General features: G+C 44.7%; 1 protein-coding gene across 1 annotated transcript in view; it reads left to right on the plus strand.

Moving 5' to 3' along the window:
• The window catches only part of LOC119396368 (GRAM domain-containing protein 4), a 22,805-nt gene extending 1,940 nt beyond the window's left edge, over positions 1 to 20,865 (plus strand). Inside the window, exons 2-20 of the mRNA XM_037663562.2 lie at positions 1,630 to 1,797; positions 2,893 to 3,004; positions 6,592 to 6,672; positions 7,120 to 7,219; positions 8,190 to 8,266; positions 9,534 to 9,714; positions 10,809 to 10,834; positions 11,387 to 11,478; positions 12,289 to 12,380; positions 13,145 to 13,181; positions 13,470 to 13,547; positions 13,653 to 13,696; positions 14,316 to 14,425; positions 15,289 to 15,467; positions 16,268 to 16,400; positions 16,580 to 16,670; positions 18,249 to 18,330; positions 18,973 to 19,038; positions 19,838 to 20,865. Of these exons, the coding sequence (XP_037519490.1) occupies positions 1,630 to 1,797; positions 2,893 to 3,004; positions 6,592 to 6,672; positions 7,120 to 7,219; positions 8,190 to 8,266; positions 9,534 to 9,714; positions 10,809 to 10,834; positions 11,387 to 11,478; positions 12,289 to 12,380; positions 13,145 to 13,181; positions 13,470 to 13,547; positions 13,653 to 13,696; positions 14,316 to 14,425; positions 15,289 to 15,467; positions 16,268 to 16,400; positions 16,580 to 16,670; positions 18,249 to 18,330; positions 18,973 to 19,038; positions 19,838 to 19,960 (1,872 nt within the window). The 3' untranslated portion in view covers positions 19,961 to 20,865. The remainder of the gene's footprint in view (positions 1 to 1,629; positions 1,798 to 2,892; positions 3,005 to 6,591; positions 6,673 to 7,119; positions 7,220 to 8,189; positions 8,267 to 9,533; positions 9,715 to 10,808; positions 10,835 to 11,386; positions 11,479 to 12,288; positions 12,381 to 13,144; positions 13,182 to 13,469; positions 13,548 to 13,652; positions 13,697 to 14,315; positions 14,426 to 15,288; positions 15,468 to 16,267; positions 16,401 to 16,579; positions 16,671 to 18,248; positions 18,331 to 18,972; positions 19,039 to 19,837) is intronic.
• Positions 20,866 to 22,078: the final 1,213 nt, after the last annotated feature.

Here is a 22,078-nt window from a genome sequence, read left to right on the forward strand (position 1 = left end):
TTCTAACAGGCAAACTGCACTCACATCTCCATTCTAAGCCTGAGTGTTATTTCTAAATCACGCGTTTGTACTTGTGATCTAAATATTTATTTGTGTAACGTGTCTCTTCAAACGGCCATCACCAATTTACATTCCTGTCGCCTTTTTTTCAGCTCTCTGAATTGTATTATGTTTTCAGGTCAGATAGTGGTAATAACATTTATTACCATTCCCTTCAATCAAAGCAGCAGAATGGTCAGGTTGTCGTGGTTAACCTAATTTTACTACCTCATTCATCACACGTCCACCGGCCGCAGACTTGGCAAGAAGTTCGGACAGACTGCAATTCTAACCTAACACGGACTGAGATTTTTCTCGATTTAACTTCAACGGCAGTCCGCAATAAAAGAAAAAAGAAAAAGAAGTGGCAGTTGTCAAACTACCAGCGGATAGCGAAAAGAAAGGGCGCCAAGAAACGCTCTTTTCTTGAATATATATCAGCTACCCTGATTGCAGCTATTTCCGGCGTAGTGTTCGTGCGAATTGGTACCAATTCTGCGCACACGTTCGGACGTCGTTCTTTCGAACGTTACCCAGCAATTCTCACTTCGCTCAAGCTGCCTCACCCGCAGGACACGTATATGCGGGCACTATATCATTGTTGGGGCTTTACCTCGATATGTTTCGTCATCGTTAGCTTTAGAACGGGAACCCCCAATACGAAGCGTGTAGTATTGTTATTTTGATAATCTATCACGCTTCTCAACTACAGGCTGTTCGCGTGGCTATTCAGTTGGATTCGCTTTCTTCCTCAATGGATTCAACTAAAGCGTATTTGCTCGAACTTACGCACGTTAGCCTGAGGCCTAATAAAATCGAGCTTCGTCTGTCTGCACACACCTGGCGACATCTCAGGGACAGACATCACCATCGCGACCATGCTAACAACACCATGTATACACTAATACGGGCATTCGCAGCTCGGCCCATCGGAGACTTGAGTGCTTTAGCAGAAAAAAAAAAAATCTCGGAAGCAATAAAAAATGCAATAGGTACATAAAAAAAAAGTTCGCCCGAATTTCGATTCAATGGCACACCTTTATACTAGCAGCATGTGCAGCGAAAGGAATGTAACAAAAGTAAAGTCAAACGGAAGAAACAAGTAAAACAAGTTTTCGACATCGAACCTTGCTAATTTCATTTCGCTCTCTACACATCCGAGTAGCACGGCCACCCCGACAGAGAAAAGAAACCTCCTCTCCCACCCACGCGTTCGACGCGCGAATACGAAACGAATCCTTGTGAAAAGCAAACATGCTCTCGCTTTATGAGGTGAAGGTGAATCAGTTATGTCTCACCGCGCAAACAGTGAGCGCCGTTCGGCTCTTCTCTCTCGCTCTTTCTCGTCGCCGCCTCCCCGTTGCTTTCTTTTCACTAAGACACCCCGGTCGCGCCTCGAGCATTTCACTTTCACTTCATCGCTTGATCGGCGCACGCATACCCGCGGCGACCGCAATCGAACAGACGTTCCGTTAGGCCTAATTGTTCCCTTCTATGCCGACCATCGCCATGCGACGCTGGTCCGTCACCGCCGCGCTGTGCCGTTCTAACGGTCGCTGTCTCTTTTTCGGGCTCGACGGCCTCCTGCAGGTGCCCTCGCTGACGGTGCCGCTCAACAAGTCCATGAAGAACCTGTCCTGTCCCGACCTGACCAAGATCGCCCTCCAGAATGGCGGCGGCACCTCCGACGAAGACATCCAGAGGGCGCCCAGTCTGGGAGACTCCATCGGAGACACGATGTCCCTGCACTCGGACCAGGTACGGATCGAGGAAGCTATAGGGTCTCGACTTGGCGGTTTACTGATTTGCCTATATGGCACATCTAAGTTTGCGTTTAGCAGAAAAGAACTTGGGGATGTGTTGGTCAAATCTAGCTCAAGTGCTCTTTAATACACCTTCAAAGGGGGCCCTAAATAAGAATGTTTGATTCGTAAAGTTGTAAATCTAATGGAAAAGCAAGAGAAATCAAAGAGAGAGAGAGAGTCAAGGGAAAGGCAGGGAGCTTAACCAGCATGCACCCGGTTTGCTACCCTACACGAGGGGAGAGAGGGAAAGTGAGGCTAGAGAAAGGAAGAAGGATAGAAGGGACAACTAATACGCTCGCATAGCATGCATAGCAGCGTTCACCCCGCATACCCGAAAGGTTAATCAGAACAGGAAATGTGGTTTTCTACCCTACAACGTCGGACTGAGGATGGGGAGGCAAGAAGGTAAGAAGCCGAGAGAAAGGTAATCATCAAGGAACAGATTTCACGCTTGTGGAATGCATTCTTCTGGATATTATTTGTACCTCCCAAAATGCATGGACAACAGCTTACATTATTAGCGGAAGAAACGAAGTGCGATTTTTCTCGTTAATTTGACTGACCTCTGCAGACAGCTGGCTCAAATGATGACGTCACTGCTACGTCAGTGACTGCTCTGCATTCTTCATGTATCTCGGTTGTTTCCGAACACAAATTCTTAAAAGTTGTCAAGCATTGCTTCTGCTTACTTTCGAGTTCACCGCGATAACTTTTGCGTGTAAGCAGTTACCCAGAGAAGGGTATAGCCACTGCCGAACATCAAAATGGACCAATAAATCAATCTATCTATCAATCAATTAATCGATCGATTAATTAATCACGCAGGAGAGCACTTGATGCGACGAAATTCTTCGTTGCGGTGTCAGTGATCGATAAGATACGAAGTCCTCGACGCCACGCGTATACCTCTATAAATAGTGCCAAACAATCAGCCTTCGATATAGAACAATCGATGCAGCTATCTGCGTAGACGCGAGTGCCATCCAGACAAGGGCCCTCAATCACCGCAGGAGTGATAACGGTTCCTTTTTTTCCGGTTGTGCTACAGGGTACGGAGGACGAGCTGCAGTTTGCCTTCAAGAACCAGAAGCTCTTGAGGACCGATAGATACGGCGAAGACAGTGACTCATCGGACTGCAGTCACCTGGAGATGATGCCGGGTAAGTGTGTTCGTCGCGAGATTGCGCGCGGATACTCACGCGACAAAACAACAACAAACGATAAAGAGGTGTACTACAATCGTTCGCGTGACACACTGAGTCAGTTTTCACTTTTCTTCGACTCTCTCTGACGACAAGAAGACAAAGAATCTACAGCGAAGCAAGCTGGCTGTTGCTGTTAGAGCGTCTCTCAGCTGCGCACTAACTTTCAGCCGAGCATGCACATTCTTAGAAAGAAAGAAAGAAAGAAAGAAAGAAAGAAAGAAAGAAAGAAAGAAAGAAAGAAAGAAAGAAAGAAAGAAAGAAAGAAAGAAAGAAAGAAAGAAAGAAAGAAAGAAAGAAAGAAAGAAAGACTCTATAAGCGAGCCTGTAGAATTTCATTGAAATCGCTCATTAGCTAACGTTAGCCAAAGTGTTGTCCGTTTTATGTTTTATTTATTTCCACCTAATTAGTCAAGTAGCTGATGCACAAACATAACATTGCTGGCGAAAGTGGACAGATGAAAGGATGTAAGCATAGAAACTTGTAGCCGCACTAGGAAGTACACGGAGCAGGAAAGTGAAGACAGGACGAAGCGCATCGTCCTGTCTTCACTTTCCTGCTCCGTGTACTTCATAGTGCGCGACAAGTTTCGCTAAGAACAGATGACTCAATACTGTACAAGTGAACAGTACAGGACAGGCCGTATAATTAAAGCTGCACTGGTAAGACACGACTGTAATAGCAAAGCGTCCACTCCTGCCGTGGAATCGGGCCTTGCAAGGCAGACGCAAAAAAGTACATGTCTAGTTACGAAGCCTCCCCCGAAGTCCTCGCGCAGCTGCTCGCCTTGACGTCACAAATTGCCGTAGCGCATGCGCAACGGCGTCGTCAAGGCAACCGAGCGACTTAAACGATCCCGCGTCGCGGTGCATTGTTAGCGATGTAAGGTTTACGCTGACTTGCAGTCGCGTTACCCTTCCGGCTTACTTAACGGAACGGGGGAGCTTACCGGGAAGCAGCTTGCCTTGCGTGTTGCGATCAGATAGCCGCCATGTTTCGAGCTGCTGCAGCGCAAAGCCGACACTTTCAAGTAGCTGCAAGACGAACGGTTTTGCCTGCTGAATGCGACGGGCGTACGAAACGCTCTACGAAGGCCTCGATGCAAGGCCAGAGCGAAGTAAACGCTACCCGTTCACTGCTGAAATGCGAAAAGATAAAACGCAGCCGCGAATGCTGTGAAGGCTGGCCACGTCCACGATCAATCTAGTATATCCGCCAGAATAGAGATAAGCGAGTTCTAACTTCTTTTTTCCCCTTGACGGTGGTTTAAGGAAAGGGGAAGCCAGCCGCATACGCCACGCTCAGCTGCGATTGGTTGAAGTTGCGAATTGGAATGCGTAAAAAGAGTCACTCTTGCGTCGTATAAAGTGACGTAGCAACTGCTAGGTTCGTGTACTATGCGCACTTTTTCCCGTCATCGACGCATGCGTACATATACAGAATAAAAACGCGACTATTCCACGATGCGCGCATAATGTGCATGTGTTGGTGACAAGAGTGTACGAGGCTTCGTTAGTGCAGAACATGAGATAAGAATCCTGTGTGCAAATCGTGCTGCTTACTAAACGCGAAATAAATTATTACACAGCAAAACCGGAAAGACGAAATAAATGCACGAAGCAGATGGACGGAATCTTGTGAGCTACTGTCCTTATTAGATAAAAAAAAAAAAAACACTATAGATACGGATCTCGCTAAGTGCAACTGGTTCATCGAGTCGAACACCGCCCCGTCGTCGCTGAAACAATATCTCTAGATTGCCTGTATAGATATTGTGCACACGATATATACTGACGATATACAGTTATCAGAACATATATGTTTTGATAACTGTTGAATTGAGCCTATGTTGAATTGAGCCTATAGGCTCAATTCAACATTACACTTGCTGAACCATTCATCACCGCTTACAACGTCCATCTTCCCCTGAACTTCTGCATTCTTTGGATATCTAACACTGAATCACTTTAACAAGAACCCATGGATAGGGTTCTCATTATTCTTGCGTCTAACAAAGAAAAAAAACGAGCCCTTAAATTACCCTTGTTTCCGTTCACTGAGCCACCTTCAATCAATCAATCAATCAATCAATCAATCAATCAATCAATCAATCAATCAATCATGCCCGTGTACTTCGATGTCGGTGCACGTTAAAGAACCCCAGGTGGTCGAAATTTCCGGAGCCCTCCACTGCGGCGTCCCATAACATATCGTGGTTTTGGGACTTTAAGCCCCATATATCAATCAATCAATCAATCAATCAATCAATCAATCAATCAATCAATCAATCAATCAATCAATCAATCAATCAATCAATCAATCAATAGTTTTTACGGCGCTGCCCCATATATCAATCAATCAATCATTCAATCAATAGTTTTTTTACGGCGCTGCACCCCTGCATAAGCTTAACGACGTCTGAAACCACTACATCGGTGGCGCATTTTCTTGTATTCTCCATCGTTTCCGTGTACGCATCTCAGGCAAGACGGTCGCCGCGATGGCTCGGAGCCTTTGACGTCCTACAGACGGCCGAGCAGGAAGTTGTGGGTTCGATTATCGGCCCCGTCACGTAGGCGGAATGCATAAACGCACGTGTTCCGAGACTTCCGTGTGCACGCTGAAAACAAACGCTCGGTCCTAATGCTTCCACTTGGGCGGTCCCCTCGCAGTCAGCGCGGCTCTAACTTTGGGACGTATCCGCTTCAGCCTCGAATTACGATGCACCGTCTACAATGTAACAATGTACATGAATTATTTAATTTCGTTAACACAGCACGCCGAGTGATATCTACGTCAAAAAAAACGCAACAGTGCTTTCAGCGATGTGTACTCAGTCACACTAAAGAATAGCCACAATGCGTAATCAGAGGGTCGGAATAACCACAACCGCACTTAACTGAAAAAAAAAAAGAACCATTAGTGTAGCGTACGCAAACTAGGAGGTATACAACAAAGGCTGCGTATATATATATATATATATATATATATATATATATATATATATAACGTAAGCCTTTTCGAAAATGTGCCTGTTTGCGAACGCGTGTCGCATATAAAGCGAATGGGGCCGATAACGTTTCTTCTGGTGAATACGGATGGCGCGCATGTGGTATGCATGCCGCATAGTCGAAACACGAGATGTACTATCGCGCTCAGTTAACTCGAAAATATGCCATGATTGGCGCAACTGTACAACCTTGCTGAGCGCTCGGCCACGCGATCGCATGATGTAGCTCATACTGAGCGCGATAGTACACTAATTTTACGCCGAAATTATAAAATTTACATGACATTGCAATGAAGTGAACTGCCCGCGTCGAACTTATACTATAGATAGCGTCGAATCCAAGCCCCCCATCGAAGAATACCTTATCGTGTAACGCATGGATTCTCCACATGCGTTGATTCCTCATGAAATGCCTGGCCTAGACGTGCACGGGGTGTTATAAATAAATAAATAAATAAATAAATAAATAAATAAATAAATAAATAAATAAATAAATACGAGGTGTGTTTACACGTGACGTCCGCTCTGGCGCAGGAACACCTCGAAACATCCTGACTCCGCGAGCTATGCTGCGTCACAGTGACGTCACGGACACGCGCGCGACTTTCCAGCTAGGTATACCCAGCTTGATATGTCTTCTCTTAAGCGGGCATTCAATGAGAGTCGAATTTAAACAACTAGAAGACAATATTCAGGCGTAGCTGATATCGGGGACGTTATCGGAATCGGGGAGTCGATAACGAAAATCCGAAAAATTGCACTCGCACGATCGACACACGCGGCACGTTTGTAATAGCTTGAACTTAACAGGCTGAAACTTATAATAGATGTAATGCACTAGGCTTCTTAGATGGACTGTTCCACCACAATGTTTATAAATAAATGTCCGTGCTATGACCCTTTTTAAAAGTTAAACCTCATGATTACTTGTTATATTTGTTGCCAGCATTCCAATTGTGAAATGCAGATTTTACGCAAGTATTGCTCGTCCAGGTTAAACGTAGAATGATGTTATGGACGAAAAAAGAAAGATTAACCTTATCCTCAAACGCGCTGGTCTAGTTTCAGATGACGACGCCTTGCACACCCAGAGTGACAAGTCCTCTCAGAATGACTCCAGTTCTCCTAAGCTCACCATGAAGCGACCCGCTCCCCGACAGAGGTGAGTGAACCATAAATGTATCGTCTTGTTTCGTGCTTAAGGACATCGCGTTATTTGCGCTTAATGTTCGCGAACTGTCTTGTTGTCTGAAGCCCCTCGTAAGTCGGATGCGCCTCCGAGGTGTCCGTACACTTCTGGAAAGTATTATTCGCGAACTTGTGACGGCAAGTTAGCGTTTTCACAAATTCGCGCCATCTTGTCTACAGCGCCTTTGTGTGTTATACGTGTAACCATGTAAAATAAACTGTAATAAAAAATTGAAATGCAGACAAAAAGATGCAAAAAACAGTTCACGAGAAATCTTGCAGACTACCACCTTTACTTCACTTCACTTCACTTCAATCAATCAATCAATCAATCAATCAATCAATCAATCAATCAATCAATCAATCAATCAATCAATCAATCGATTAATCAATCAATCAATCAATCAATCAATTGCCGAGTACGCTTCAGATGAAGCCCCAGCACAGCGCCACAGGCTTTAATAAGGCGTCACTGCAACGTATGACTTGACGTTATCACTATGTACACGTTGTATAATGATATTCAAGCACTTGGATTAGCATGACAAGTGGCTAGTAAGGCTAACATTTCTAACATAATGATACATTACTGTATCTCTCATAATAATATCATTAAAGCTTTTATCTCTTGTCCTTGTGTGGCGCTTGTCCTGTGCTGTGTGTGTTCTTCTATACCCGTTACCTAATTTGCGCTCTGCAGTTACCGTTATCTCCGTGCATCAAAATTTGTGCGCCTTGATGGAAGCTTACCAATTGTTCTCCTGAAGTAAGAATTACGTTCTTAAAAAAGGTACTGCGTGCAGGAGGGACCCGAACTCGCTGTCGCATTTTAGCACTCTTATTAGAAGAGCGAACCTTTACGTTTACCTTTCTTTAAAACTGACGTTACAGCAACAACGTCTCGTATGCTCTTCGGCTGAAGGTGGTTTCTTGCATGTCTTTAGGCGAAAGGCTCCGGCACCCCAGAGCCCCCTGGTGCAAAACAGCGCGAGCAGGATCCCAAGCATCAAGGTTACTTGTGGTGAGTGTTCGTTTATTCGTTAACTTATAGAGCTATTCGTTTTCCCTTCAACTACATAACCAACATAACGGTCCACGATGGCAATTACGGCGGGATGAGAAGCATTATGCGTGGACTTGTATACTAACCTGAACAATGCTGACCTGTAATAACTTGTTTATACATTTCACTCGTATACGTTCAGTGGTGGTGGTAAAAGTTGCAATTTGTGCGCCGCAACTGTGAGGTGACTCGATATCTTTTCGTTTCATTTTAATTCATTCATTTCAACACATTCATTCTGTGCTACTAGTCCTCGCAGTAATGTAATGAAACGATCGTTCACAATCGGATTTGATCGAAGCTCCAATATCAGAGCAAGCCGTTTTGGAATGTCGATCCCGGAACCAGTCATTGCAGCCGACTTTTGGCATGGGCAAGTGCATGGGCATTGGCATGGGCAAGTGCATGGGCAAGTGCATGGGCAAGTGCATGGGCCAGTGCATGGCAAGTGCATGGGATGGGCATGGGAAAGTTTGTTGGCATGAGCAAGTGACTATCAGCGACAGTATCACACTAGAAACATTTTTACACTCTTGCGGGTGTAAAATAAGTTTCTCTCCAGGCGAGCCCCATTAGGGTGCTGTTGCCTACACCCTAAGGGCGCCATTATAGCGCGCCAAACAACAACAAAAACAAACAAAAATGTTTCGGGTGTCAGGGTGCTAAGCCACATTATTACCCACCCATATGAGGGTCGGAAAGGTGTGCACTTTTCGTTTCCTACTTAGTTCGATGTCCAAGTTGGTGCTTGAGGTGTAAAGGGGTGTTTATACTCTCTTTTCTACTCTTTTCTCATCCATTGTTAATCCATGTAGGCTAGAACACCGGATTTTTCTTCTCGTTAGCCGTCCTGCCTTTCCGTTCTCCGTTCTCTCTCTCTCGTTATTTCACTCAGTATGGTAAATACACCTTTATTCAGGTCCTGGTTAAATACTGGCTATATCCAGGAAACCACACGAAAAATGCCCGGTTTCCTGGCTATATCTAGCACCTTAAGCGGGACCTGATTAAGAGTGTTCTAATCTGACTAAACAAACACCACATTATTCAACTCAGTAAAACTTAATAGAACTTAGTAAAACTTAATAAACTTAATAGAACGCTGGACGAGTGGCTACATGCTATTTTTTATTCCGAGATTCTTCTGCTCACACGAATGTAGCTACACTGCGACCGCGTCGTCTGTTGGCATTTTGTGACCCGACCGCGACTACGACCAATGCAGAGACGCCTGCCCTGCGGCCTCACTCTGCGGAGAAGCGCACGGCCTCCGACTGGATGACCGCTCAGCTGACCAATTTGAAGCTATGGTTCGCCGAGCTGCAGGAGGACTTCTCCGAGTGGCACCCCGTCGAGGTGACCGACCAACCGCCCAAGGACAACGAAGAGGCATTCTCGCTCAAATAGTGAGTGCTGCCCACTATATAACCTCGATATATATAGCGAAGGCATCGCATTAATAATAAAAGTAAGTCACACGGCCTCATGCATTTAGCTAAGACGACTGCAAGGCAAAAGCCATCTTTTTTCTTTTTTTCTCAGTCGATGTATTGGTTCTGCCCCAAAGCTCTCCGCACCCAACGTGATTTCGCACTGCCTCCGGGATCGGAGGAATTGGAAGCTTCTGCACCTCACGTTGTTTGCACTGCCTCCGTGATAGGCCCACCTTCGATCAAGCGATTATGTAATGTGATGACGTCATAATGTGACGTCATTGTGACGTCACGTATTTCGGCTATTGTTGACTTCATGGAGACGTCATCACATTATGATGATTTTTTGCATCGCTCGTGTTGACGTCGCCGACGGTCACTTTTCGCGTTCGATGATGCATAAAGGTCTGACCACAAGTACGCGTGGCAGCGCGTCAGCACGTAGCTTGTAACAGTCGCGCCCTCTCCCTATGGAGAGAGAGGGCGCGCAGCTTTGTGTAGCCGCGTGCCACCTCTCTTCACGGGAAGAGGGCGCGGCGCCGGGTCTACACGCCACGCGCTGACGCGCTGCAACGCGTACGTGTGGTCAGGTCTTAATTGTTAAGGTTTTACGTGCCAACACCACGGTATGATTATGAGGGACGCCATGGTGGAGGGCGCCGGAAATTTTGACCGTCTGGTGTTCTTTAACGTGCACCTAAATCGAAGAACACGGGCCTCTAGCATTTCGCTTCCATTAAAATGTGGCCGCCGCAGGGGTTTGTACCCGCAACCTTCGGGTCAGCAGTCGAGCACCATAACCACTAGACCACTGTGGCGGTTGTTGTGCATGTGTTTGTAAGTGTGCGTGTAAATATACATATGCAAAATGTAAAAGTTTCAGGGGGGGGGGGGTGACCCCCCAACCCCCCTCCCTTCCACAATTACACCCTTTCGCTCTCTTTACGTCGTTCGCGCTATGTATTTTGTATAAATGTTCGACTAAAACAAACTCGCCTATACTCCACTTCTACTCATTGCCCAACTTAATTCTATTTCTAATTCCATTTTTTTTTTTCACCCTGCAGCACCAAGGACACGCTGTTTCGATTCGGTAAGTGAGACTTCCTTGATACTGCCGTTGTACTTAGGAGGACCCTATAGATAGTGCGAGTTTGTTGGTTCATGATCTTGAGAAAATTTTTTCCAGCGCGACACAGACGAGCACGAAAGACCGAGAAACAATAAGACACAGACGAGCGTCTCTTGTTTTATTATTTCTCGGTCTTTCGTCCTCTTCTATATCGCGCTGGAAAAAAAGCTCGATGCCACTGTACTGTTTTACACGTCATAAAGTCTCAACGGCACTTGTAAACGTCGTGCAGTCTCAATTATGTGTCTCAGATAGGCTGGCCGAAGTTTCCATACTTAATCTATATTCGTCAAAGGCGCCTTGTCATCCTTGGCGTGTTAGTTCTAAAAGGGGGGAGGGGGTTAGTCGCTGACGTCACGTCATGTGGAGTCGCCGTCGGTACTTGTCATGTGCAAAAGAAGGAATTTGAAAAGAAATGAGCATGGCCATTCGCGCCTGTGTGAGGATCGAGAAAGTGCAGAAAAAGAGACAGCTCATGCTTGAAACCCTTTCTCGTTTTGTTCTTTTTCACAGCGTGCGTGGACTGTTCCCTGAGGGCGGTGCAGCACGAGTGCACAAAGCTTCTCCAGTGGAAGTCGCCACTGCAAACGCTCCTTGTCGTTGCGGTGAGTATTGCTTTTTCTTTTTGTCAAATTCATAAAATATTAGCCAGAACAAAAAAAGAGAAAAGCTCGAAAAGTATGTAACAAGCTACAGCCGCCCACGGTCACTCCAATATAGGAACTTTGGGGACGTCAAACACGGGATTATCAAGATAGGTTATCCTGTAGTTAACAGGAAAAACTCAGCATAAAATGCCGTGAATGAACGCGGTCAAACCAAGCTTGTCGAGCAGTAGCATCAACTACCGCGGAATGCATGCCGCGGCAGTGTCTCGCAAGTCGGCTTCCCCGCGCGGCAAGCAGTGGCACACACTGTCCACATTTGTCTTCGTATTACCGTTGCGGGAGTCACGTGACAGGAGTGGAGGTCTCGAGGCGCGCTCGCCCGCCGGCTCGCGGCTCTCGCCGACCCACGGAGAGGGATGCGCGGGAGAGGAGAAGAAACCGACACTGCGCATGCCCGTTGCGATGACGACGCACTAGCGAGGAGGAAGAAGAGGAAATTGACCTTAGCTGAGCTCCAAGGTCAAACGCATGCACAAAGGCGTCTTCTGTGCTGGTACCGGGAGAAAAATCATCTGTTGCTAGGCAAAGATCTGATACGCGTTTAATACGCGTTCTGCGCATGCCTTTGTCTGCATTACAATTTTTTTCAGCTTTGTAGAGCTATATTACATTGTTGTCATCCCCACTGTAATGCCATAATGTCATATATGTACCTAATGAATGAATGAATGAATGAATGAATGAATGAATGAATGAATGAATGAATGAATGAATTTCAGAACAACGCGTGGCTTTCTTTGTGCGCAGGCCATTCTCCACGGTCTCTGGAACGACTGCCTGCTCACTCTCATCTTTGTTGGAATCGCGTTGGGTCTCGTCAAGAACTACCTGAGCATGAAGTGAGTGTTCCGTTGCCTAGCAACGCTCATTCATCTCCGTGTTCATTTGGCATATGAAAATGACAACGAAAGTTCCGGACCGTCTGAGCGATAACTGTTGTACGCTACGTCAAATTAGTTCTGCGAAATCAGTTCTGCGGAAGTAACTGGATGGCAATATTTTTCCCGTCATGCTGTACGCTATATACACGCATAAGGCTCAATCAAAAACACAAAGCCCTTATTAGTCACCTTGTGGTAACTCGTGTAACGATTAAAATTTCCCCGCGAGACACACTGCAATTGTAGTCAGTTGTACTTTATCAATTAAATCTGCATTTTAGAAAATTTAAGAATGTTAAATGTAACATTGTGCATGAAAAAGGGAGCTACAAGTTTTTTGCGATGTTTTTTTTCCCCTCTCATTGTGTTTATTCTAAATATCGTATCGCGAGGATGCATACACGTAGGTGCCAGGATATTGTGAGGGCTAGGACAAGTCGCGACACTTAGCAAAGGTAAATGAAACAAACAAACAAACAAACAAGCAAACAAACAAACAAACAAACAAACAAACAAACAAACAAACAAACAAACAAACAAACAAACAAACAAACAAAAAGATTATGAACACTGCAGAGGATTTAAACGCGGAATTTCACGTCTGAGAGAAACGCACCGCCATTTATTATTGCTTTTAATTATTTTTTTTCTGTTAATATATCTTATGAATACTAGTAACGACCGCTCTTCACTCACAAAAATTTTCACTTCTCTTTCTACAGAGGCTTCCTCGGCGCAACCACGGAAGACGTTTTCACGGTGAGTTAAACGAACCTAGTTTTTATAAGCTCCGTATTGTCGATCGTACCCAAAAAAAAAAGAAAAAGAAAGAAAAAAAGAAAAATAAGGAAAGGAAAACCTTAAAATAACAGCGAAGCACGTATACTCTAAAGTTGAACAAACTTCACCGGAAACTATCGTGAAAACTTTCCAGGGAAGTTCTGGAGTTTCTCTTCGCTCCACAAGAGCCGAACGTACATAAAATCGATCAGTTCCTTCTTTCACTTAGTTATTTATTTTTATTTTTACCTTTTTTTTCCGCCGCAGACTGATCATAAGAAGCTCGGTATTGGCATGGGAATCGACAAGGTGCCCGCGATCATGTCCCTCAACATGAAGATAGCGGTAAGCACTTTTTTCGTTTTGGGAACCACGCGGTCCATTACCCTTCACCAGACATATACGAATAGAAAGTTCACAATCTTTGCTGCCCTTTCTGTCGCCTTTCAGAAAACGTTTCACGTGCTGTCGGACGCTTTCGACAAAGGACTAAGGTAAGCGCCACTTGCGCAATTCATATGGATTTTTTCTTTTTCTCTTTTTTTTTTTTTTGTCTCGCTGTAGTATTCATCTCGAATCGTTGAAGACACGCGTAGAGCTTTCACGGTTCCTCATATGGCCTCGCTCATCTGCATGGTGTCTCGAAAAGGGAAATAATACATGATCATCCTTTTTTTTCCTAAAACGAAATTTGAACTGCTGTAAATATTCTAATATTACTGTTGTCAGAAAACGAAGTTGACAGTCTACAGACTCTATATATGTCTGTATATATTTTGTAGAGCTGTGTTTCGAACGAATTTTCCTTCTACCTATAACGCTTAACCTGCAGACATTCGTCAACAAACATGGCAAAACTACGAGTTCAGTACATACTATACAAATATAGCTCGCGATAACTGTCTCGAAGCTTTTGATAGCCTTTCAAAGTCCCTTACAGAAATCATACATGTATTTCATCATACAGGCGAAGAAGCCTGCATGATGAAATACACGAAATTTCATTCATTCATTCATTCATTCATTCATTCATTCATTCATTCATTCATTCATTCATTCATTCATTCATTCATTCATTCTATGTACTAATCCTTATATGTGTACCTTACGCAGCTTGTGGACGTGGAGGAATCCAGCGGTAACGGTTAAAGTATTGGGCATCCTCGGCGTACTAGCGCTGTACTCAATGATCAGGCCGACGGCCGAGGTCATCAAAGTGCTCGGTAAGTGCCCTGGTCGCATATATGAGCACTCCATTTCAATGATGTGCTCTGAAATTTACCGCCCAAGAAATGTCGAAATTAAATTATTGCGGTCAAGTTTCGTGCTGTCCATCTGTATAATAAAGGTGCGCGTGCTCAGAGCAAATTTAAGGCACTACACCAGATAGACGAAATTCCCTTGTAACAGCATTTTTGAAGCTCTGTCATAACATATCTAAGCATTAATTGTCGGCACAAAGAACTCGGCATAAAACTTGAGTGAAATAACGAACAGTGCTTTTTTACAAGCATACCATCAAACATGCAAAATAAGCATACGTACAGTCAGCGCCAAAAGTTTAGGGGCCACGAGGCACAGGAAGAAAGCTGAATATTCCCGCTGTTATGGTATGCAACCTCGAATCTAGATGTCCGGCCTATTCTAAAACCTGCTAACAACATGTACTGTGCAGTTCGACCGAATGCAGTCACGTATTGCCGGGAAATTCGAAGTTTGCTGAGACCCGGTGATCTCTAAACTTCTGACGCCGACTGTATGTTGTTTGTCATCTTGTACACCACATAAAGTGCATTGTACATTTTCTCTCCCCCCCCCCCCTTCTCTATCTTCCTGTTAACCACTGTTTCGCCGCTATGCGTGGGATGGTCAAATTCTCTCAGTCAGTTTGGGCAGCTTTTCCTTTGCGCTTCAGCAACATTGTTGCAAAAAAGAAAAAAAAGAGAAAAAAAAGCAGAAAGAATTCAAATTTCTTTGTATTCCTTTTTCCCTGCGCTCATTGCAGCATCACAGCTGTATGTCTCAGCACACTCATTCACCTGAGTAGACTCGCGCAAACGAATGTGTCGTCCTCCTTCCTCCGCAGGCACGGGCCTGGTTCTGAAGGCCTTCGTCCTAGACTACGTCTTCGTGCGGTTCCCGCGTGTGCGCGCGAAGTACGACTTTGCGTGGATCCTGTGGAACGAGCTGCCCACGGGTCCCGAGATCGAGAAGCAGGCGCGCCAGAACAAGAAGAAGGAGAAGCTCTCCAAGAAGAAGTCCGACGTAAGCCCTTATTCTCACCGAGTTTATACTATAAAAGGAGGGGGGGGGACCAGGAACGCCGTATCTGTTCTGAACGTCGTTATATTTTGACAGCGTTCGGCATACTACACTCTAAGGGGGAAAAGAAAGAGTATAAGTTACTCCTTCCGGTGAATCCGGACTTGCCACGTATATGACTCTCTTTAAGGAGACACGCGAACTCCCTTTTGGTTTCCACTACTCTCCAACGAGAGTACAATGATTTCGAAAAAGAGTTCATGTGTCTCTTTAAAGAGAGTCATATACGTGGGAAGTCGGGAATCACAAAAGAGAGTCAAATGACTTTTTTTTTTTCTTAGAGTGTAGAGTCTGAGCGGCAATTCTGGTTCCTGGGATAGACATGGCGGTCACGCAGGATTCCGCAAATGTTGGCGCTTTGTGCCGATCAGAACCTTCTTCTGCAGCTGCCGGCCGGCGGTGACGCAAGTTAATGCTACCGTTGTCTTGGCAGCCCAGCTATAGACTCCCCATAAACAAAATCAAAATATTGTTTTTCATTCGTAAAAACTATGAAGTAATCGTGACGAGTGTTATACCAAACGCGTCACGGACAAGAAGACGAGACATTTCTGCGAAATTTGAGCAAGAACGGTAAGCGTAAAATAATGTTTTCCCAAGATTTTAAAGGCAATATGTGTGTCTTTCTACTTACTGATTACGGCGCTAGGACATGACTTTTTCGAGTCATTCACGCGCGGGAAGCCTTGCAACGCGGAGTCTTGTTTAGTTGTGTTTGTAATGAATGCTAACTTTATGTGCAGCCACCGCTGATCACGATCAACAACAACGCGAGCGAAAGTCGATCCCAGTCGCCCCTCTCCTTCCGTGGGGACGACATCGACGAAGTGCTCAGCAGCATCTTTGACATACCCACCTCGGAGATGTGCCTGCAAGGTACGGCAACGGCTGACGCATTCTTCAGTTCACCGTTTATACCGCGTTCTCACCGATACCGCGAGGACGCGGTATCGGCTCGTTGACTCATGCATGGGCTCTGTCTCGCGAAACACTGAACTCTCAACAGGTGTGGCGATGTAAGCATTTAAGTCTATCTCTCTTTTAATCTTTCGCAGGCTGGGAACAAGGCAGGAAGTGCACGCTGATCAAGAAGGAGCGTTCACTCACTTCAGCGTTCCGCAACGGTCGCCTCTACTTGACAGACCAGTGAGTATGAAGTTGTGAACTGCGTTCGTGTCATCGGTATTACTGCGCTATTACAACGGCAGAAAAGTCCTGTAGCTTTCTTGCTGCGAGGTCCACATCAAATGTAATGTAATTAAAAAGGGCATTTACGTTGGTTCACCAGTTGGATACCGTCCTTAAGAAGTCCGGTGTGGTCCCGGACTTCTCAGGCCCCAGACGACCGAAGCGCGACAGCCCATCGCCTCCGCCACTAAACAAATAGCCCCACTCATGCACTCGGCAATGTTCTCCGAAGGCGCGGTCGGCGCGGTCACCGGCCGTGCGGCTCATGACGTCACTCTGGAGCGCGCGTTCATTGGCGCAGGCGAACAAAGTTGTTTCCGACTATAGTTTAGCATAACTCGTAACCTGTCACCGTTCGCAACAGACACATGCAGCAATAGAAGTGTGCATGGTTCAACATTAGCCAACCGTAGCCTGATGGCGCCCCCCCTCCTCCCCCTCACTCGCCCCACGCCGCCGCATTTGGCGACCATAACAAAAGGAAGAAAACTCACTTGCGCAAACTGCATGATGTATCTTCAGTGAGAAACATTGATTGAAACTTCCGATATTTCACTGCAGTCGCAATGCTACGCAGGAAATGCAGTCAAACGCTTTCTATGGTGGTATATAACGCAGTTGTACATATGCACAGTCGATGTTCTCATAGCCCTTCTTCATAATTTCGGCTGGTATGTATGAGCTACCATGCGCTGCTTGGATGATAATAAGCTAGGACAACAAATATGCCCCCATTCCTTTCCCCAATGCACACGTATGCCTATGCTTGCAGCCAACGTTTTATCAAACTGCTTCCAGTTGTTACTTACGGTGACCTGAATATTGCAGTTGCGGCGCCCTTTAAAAATAAATAAATAAATAAATAAATAAATAAATAAATAAATAAATAAATGCCATTAATGCTCTTGCGCAGCTGTACTAAAAAAAAAAAAAGAAACACCGTTCACCGAAGTTTACTTCCCTGCAATAGGTTTCCTTATGCGGAGAAGCCCACTTCTGTACCTTGATCAAGGGTAGGAATCGCTATCAACGGAGTCTTTCAAAGCATTGAAGGACTCTGGTATCACTTTCTGGAACGCATCTGACGGGGCGCAGCGTCCGGCCAGAACACTAAGTTGTTCCACAAGAAGTTCCTCAAAGATGATCCTCTGTCAAATTGCGCCGTATTCCCAGCTTCAATTGACTCGCGTGGCGGCTACGTCCTCTATAATTGGCTCTGAATGCAAAGATCATGAAAGTAAGCAACACAGCTGAATTCCAAAATGTATGTATCAGCTTGACCTGTGAAATCTCGAAAAACTGTGTATATACACGGCTGTCTTTTGTATGCTGCTTTCGTTTACTTTTGCAAACGAATATACATCTGCTGTAGCTATATTACAAAAACGTACGCTAATAGGTTGCTAAAATGTTGCTGCCGAACAAGCCGCAATCACTGCGCGTAATGTAATGTTGTTGGTGCAAAACTGACTATATATAAATTTTCAAGTGCACCAAGTTTGCTAACGTGTCTGTGCGTTTTTTTTTGAACTGCAGCTACTTGCTTTTCCTGCGGTACAAGACGCAGCATCCGAAGAATCTCACCATTCATCTCTCGCAGATTTCCAAACTCGAAAAGGTGAGTTGTCCCTACATAAACACGTCTTCACCCCCATTTGATATCGCTACGACTGTGCTCAAAGGGACATCTAAGTGCAGTGCTGAGCATATCTAGACTCAAGAACTATTATTCGAGAACTCGTTACCACGTTTATAGGCTCATTGTTATAAAACAAGGTCCAACCAAACCAACTTGCAGTCCTGTACCCGAACAAGGCTAAAGTTTCACCTTTGAATTTTGCGCCAAACCCCAGCATCAGCATGTCAGTGTGATGTCACAGATTTCAGTCCTATCTTTTCGTAGTACATCCACATTAGCTCTATGAAATCACTCAAAAGCTTTCAGATTATGTATCCAGCACCTGTAGAACGCAATCTAATTAACTTTTATCAATAAATAATTATGTAGACCCTAGCGGGCACCGTAAACATCCATGACATCACTGCAAGCACAAGTGGGAACTTCCAAGGCAGCATCGCGCATCATCAGCTGCATTTTCCTTTTCACACGTTTTCCGACTTGCACGTTTCTCGCCACAGGTACGGAACATTTGGTAAAGTGGAAGGGTAATTAACTCACACGAGCGACGTCATTTTCTTTTGTGCCATATTGGAAGTAATGAACCAACCATAAATGAAAACTTTGTTTCCCGTCTTTCAGGGAAAGCCAACATCGTGGATATCCGGCGATGGAACTTCCCTCATCGTGACAATGAAGAGTGGTGAAGTAAGTCGTTTGTGTACGGCACGTTCCGTCTTGCTAATTGCTAACATTTAGCACAAGACTACATATTAACAAGGGAGGCACAAACAGCATAGGCATGCTCTGTCGATCTCCTATCTATCACCAGGGCTTCTTATAGACCCTTTCTGATCGAACGCTGATGAGTGGCTAACCAACCAAGCATCCAATTCGTTTTGTATAATGCTTACAATACAATTTACTGCAACTCAGCAAGCTTCAGGTAGTCACCTACTTGAACGAATAAGCTAACAGTTGTATGAAATGAAAGCTAATTCATTTAGCAAATAACCGGGACGTCAATCCTCAGCGAACCAGAAAGTTAGATGTGCAAAGCTGTGCGTAAACCAAGTCTGCCCATTTTTATTAAAACATTTATCTTATGTACACACGACGGCAAAAGCTAACGGGACACGAGGTTTGTTGAAAAAGCCGAATTCTCACTTAACCTGGGAACATTTACATGAAATAAGCTCAAGCCAGTGGTTAATCATTGCCAAAGCTGAAACAAGTAAATACCGCATAGCCTATGCCCTTTTAACTTTTGTCGCCAGAGGTATTTTATGGCTTACCTACACATGCTTGACGCACAAACTAAATGGTCCCATGTTTGTAAGGGCAGCCACTCATCTGATGTGTTATTAATGACAACTTCACCATCCACTTCACTCTGTCCTTTAAGACTGTAAACCATTCCTCAAATGTTTTTTGTATGCACCTAGGTGTGCACAAAGTCTACTGTATGTTGAAAATAAGTAAGCCCTCTTGCTTTGCATCATTGCAGGTGTACACCTTTGGCACCGTCGCAAACCGCGACGAAACGTTCAAGAGCATCGTTGAACAGGGGATGCAAAACAACTGCAAGTGGGCGTCCATAGCCGATCTCCTGCAAACCAAGACAAGCTAATCGACTCCCCACTACGAGGCCTTGTGCACGCATTCCATGCACGAAATCATTTGTACATATGGTCATCGTCATAGTCAAAACTCTGCGATACCACCCATAAGTCTCAAATGTCTTTTTTCAGCCCGTGCAGAGTTGCGTTTGTAGATCGCCTAGTCAGTTGCTGTAAATAGCCGCAAATGTGTCAAGGCGAGTGCCGGCACCGCGTAACGAGCCAACAGAGAGATTATACAGTGTACATAGAAAATGAGAACTTCGGCCCCAGCGCAAATTATACAAATGTGCTGGGTTAGGCTCTGTGACCGCTTGAGACCTTTGTGTAACTATGCAAAGGCATCTACAAGCACAAGCATTCACAGATCAAGTTGTTGCACACTGTTCCTCGCATGTGTCACTTTTCTTGTTGGTTGCGAAATGTTGGCGTACTACCAGTGCAACCGTTCTTCGCGTAATTGCACCGAATTGCCTTCCAAACTGAAAATGTGAAGAGGACAGCCACCAGTTCTCTGTTTACAGCCAATGTGTCCTTTAAAAAAAAAGCGACGCTTACCAGACACATGTGACAGTGTGAGCAAAATGCAATGTGTGATATGCGAGCAGCATCTCTTTTACCTCTTCGTTTACTATAAGAACAATGGGCATATGTTTTGAAGCTATTTTATGAGGAAGGAAACACCTTTACCTCGGTTGTTGAAGATTTTGAGTCATTTATTTGCTACTGTTGCTTTTTTTTTCATGATTCAACGCAATAAACTTGTACATCAATGTGTGAAATTTCTTGTCTATGGTGGGTACTTGCCCAATGCCAAGATCAGCAGTCACATGTCAAAGCATAGTTTGAATGTAACTCTTAGTTCATTTGTTGCAACATTCTCGCAATGAATAATAAATGGCTGGATTTTACACCATTTTAGAGTCGTCTCTATGCTGAACAGCGCACAAAAGCAAATAGGTGAGTGAACATGCTCCAATATCAATTGAAGATCAACCACAAAATTAAGCTGATCTCTAGCAGGTTCCACAGAAGGATAAGTAATCTTAGAAGCTAGAAAGATTGCACTAACACGGACAAAAACAGTCCTGTTTGCCCAATGTAACAATCACAGTTAAATTACTTTGCTTTTGCCGCTGCCACCGAAAACTCCGACATATGTCCATGCCGATCTTGCTTAGCAGTACTTAATTCTTTCCATTTTCTCTGCAATTGGTAGCGCCTAGCAATAATTCAAACTCGTACAGCTTTTCAGAGTGTGAAAGGATCATTAAAAAATGGCCTGTACGGTTTGCATAGTGCACAGCGATTGACTCGGCAACACTGTACTACAGCTGTACAAGTCCCCATCAAAGTATGTTCTAGACAGTTCCGAGCGCTCCTGCTAACCTAGTTAGTAACAAAAACTGAGCAGAAATATAAACCTTAAAACTTTAATTTGCATCTGTCACACATTCAACACATGACAGTCACTTAATTCAAACGACGCTTGCGGTTAACTTTGATATTTCTGACTTCCTGAAGTGGAGACTCAAAGCTCGGGGACCAGAGAACAACCACTAAGCATAAGCAGTCGATATGTGCTTCCGCAGTTTAAAATTCAAGCTGTTGGCCACTAGTGTGAGTGCATCACAAACTGGTTACATTGTAAGAATGCATGCAAGCATATACCACGGAATCAAACACACTGATCTTCTGCATTTTTGTTTACATTCCTAAAATGTAAAGACCCCCTCCCAATAAACCCTTGACGAATTCTTTTAGGTCATAAATCCAGCCTTCCATTCTAAAACCTCTCTCTGAAAGTGTTGAATAGCCTCAAGTCTGCATATCACTTCATTATGCTTTGTTCAAGGCAAGTATTGTAACCATGTCTTTCGATCACTGTATTCAAGCTACACGTAATCAGACCTATACTCAACAGTCTTTGGGAGATTAGTTCTGAACCAAGGAAAGTCAACCACCACGAAAGCACTGCATGTTGGCTTTTCTTTGGCTTCACAAATAGTTTGCAACAACAAAAATATACAATGTAAGCATGAGTGACAGAAGCAAGTATGCGAACATCTATAAAAAGGGATGTGCAAGATAGCATGTGCACTATTACGTGTTCTTATAGAGACCTCGCC

The sequence above is a fragment of the Rhipicephalus sanguineus genome, chromosome 6, assembly GCF_013339695.2.
Source record: "Rhipicephalus sanguineus isolate Rsan-2018 chromosome 6, BIME_Rsan_1.4, whole genome shotgun sequence".
Lineage (NCBI taxonomy): Eukaryota > Metazoa > Arthropoda > Arachnida > Ixodida > Ixodidae > Rhipicephalus > Rhipicephalus sanguineus.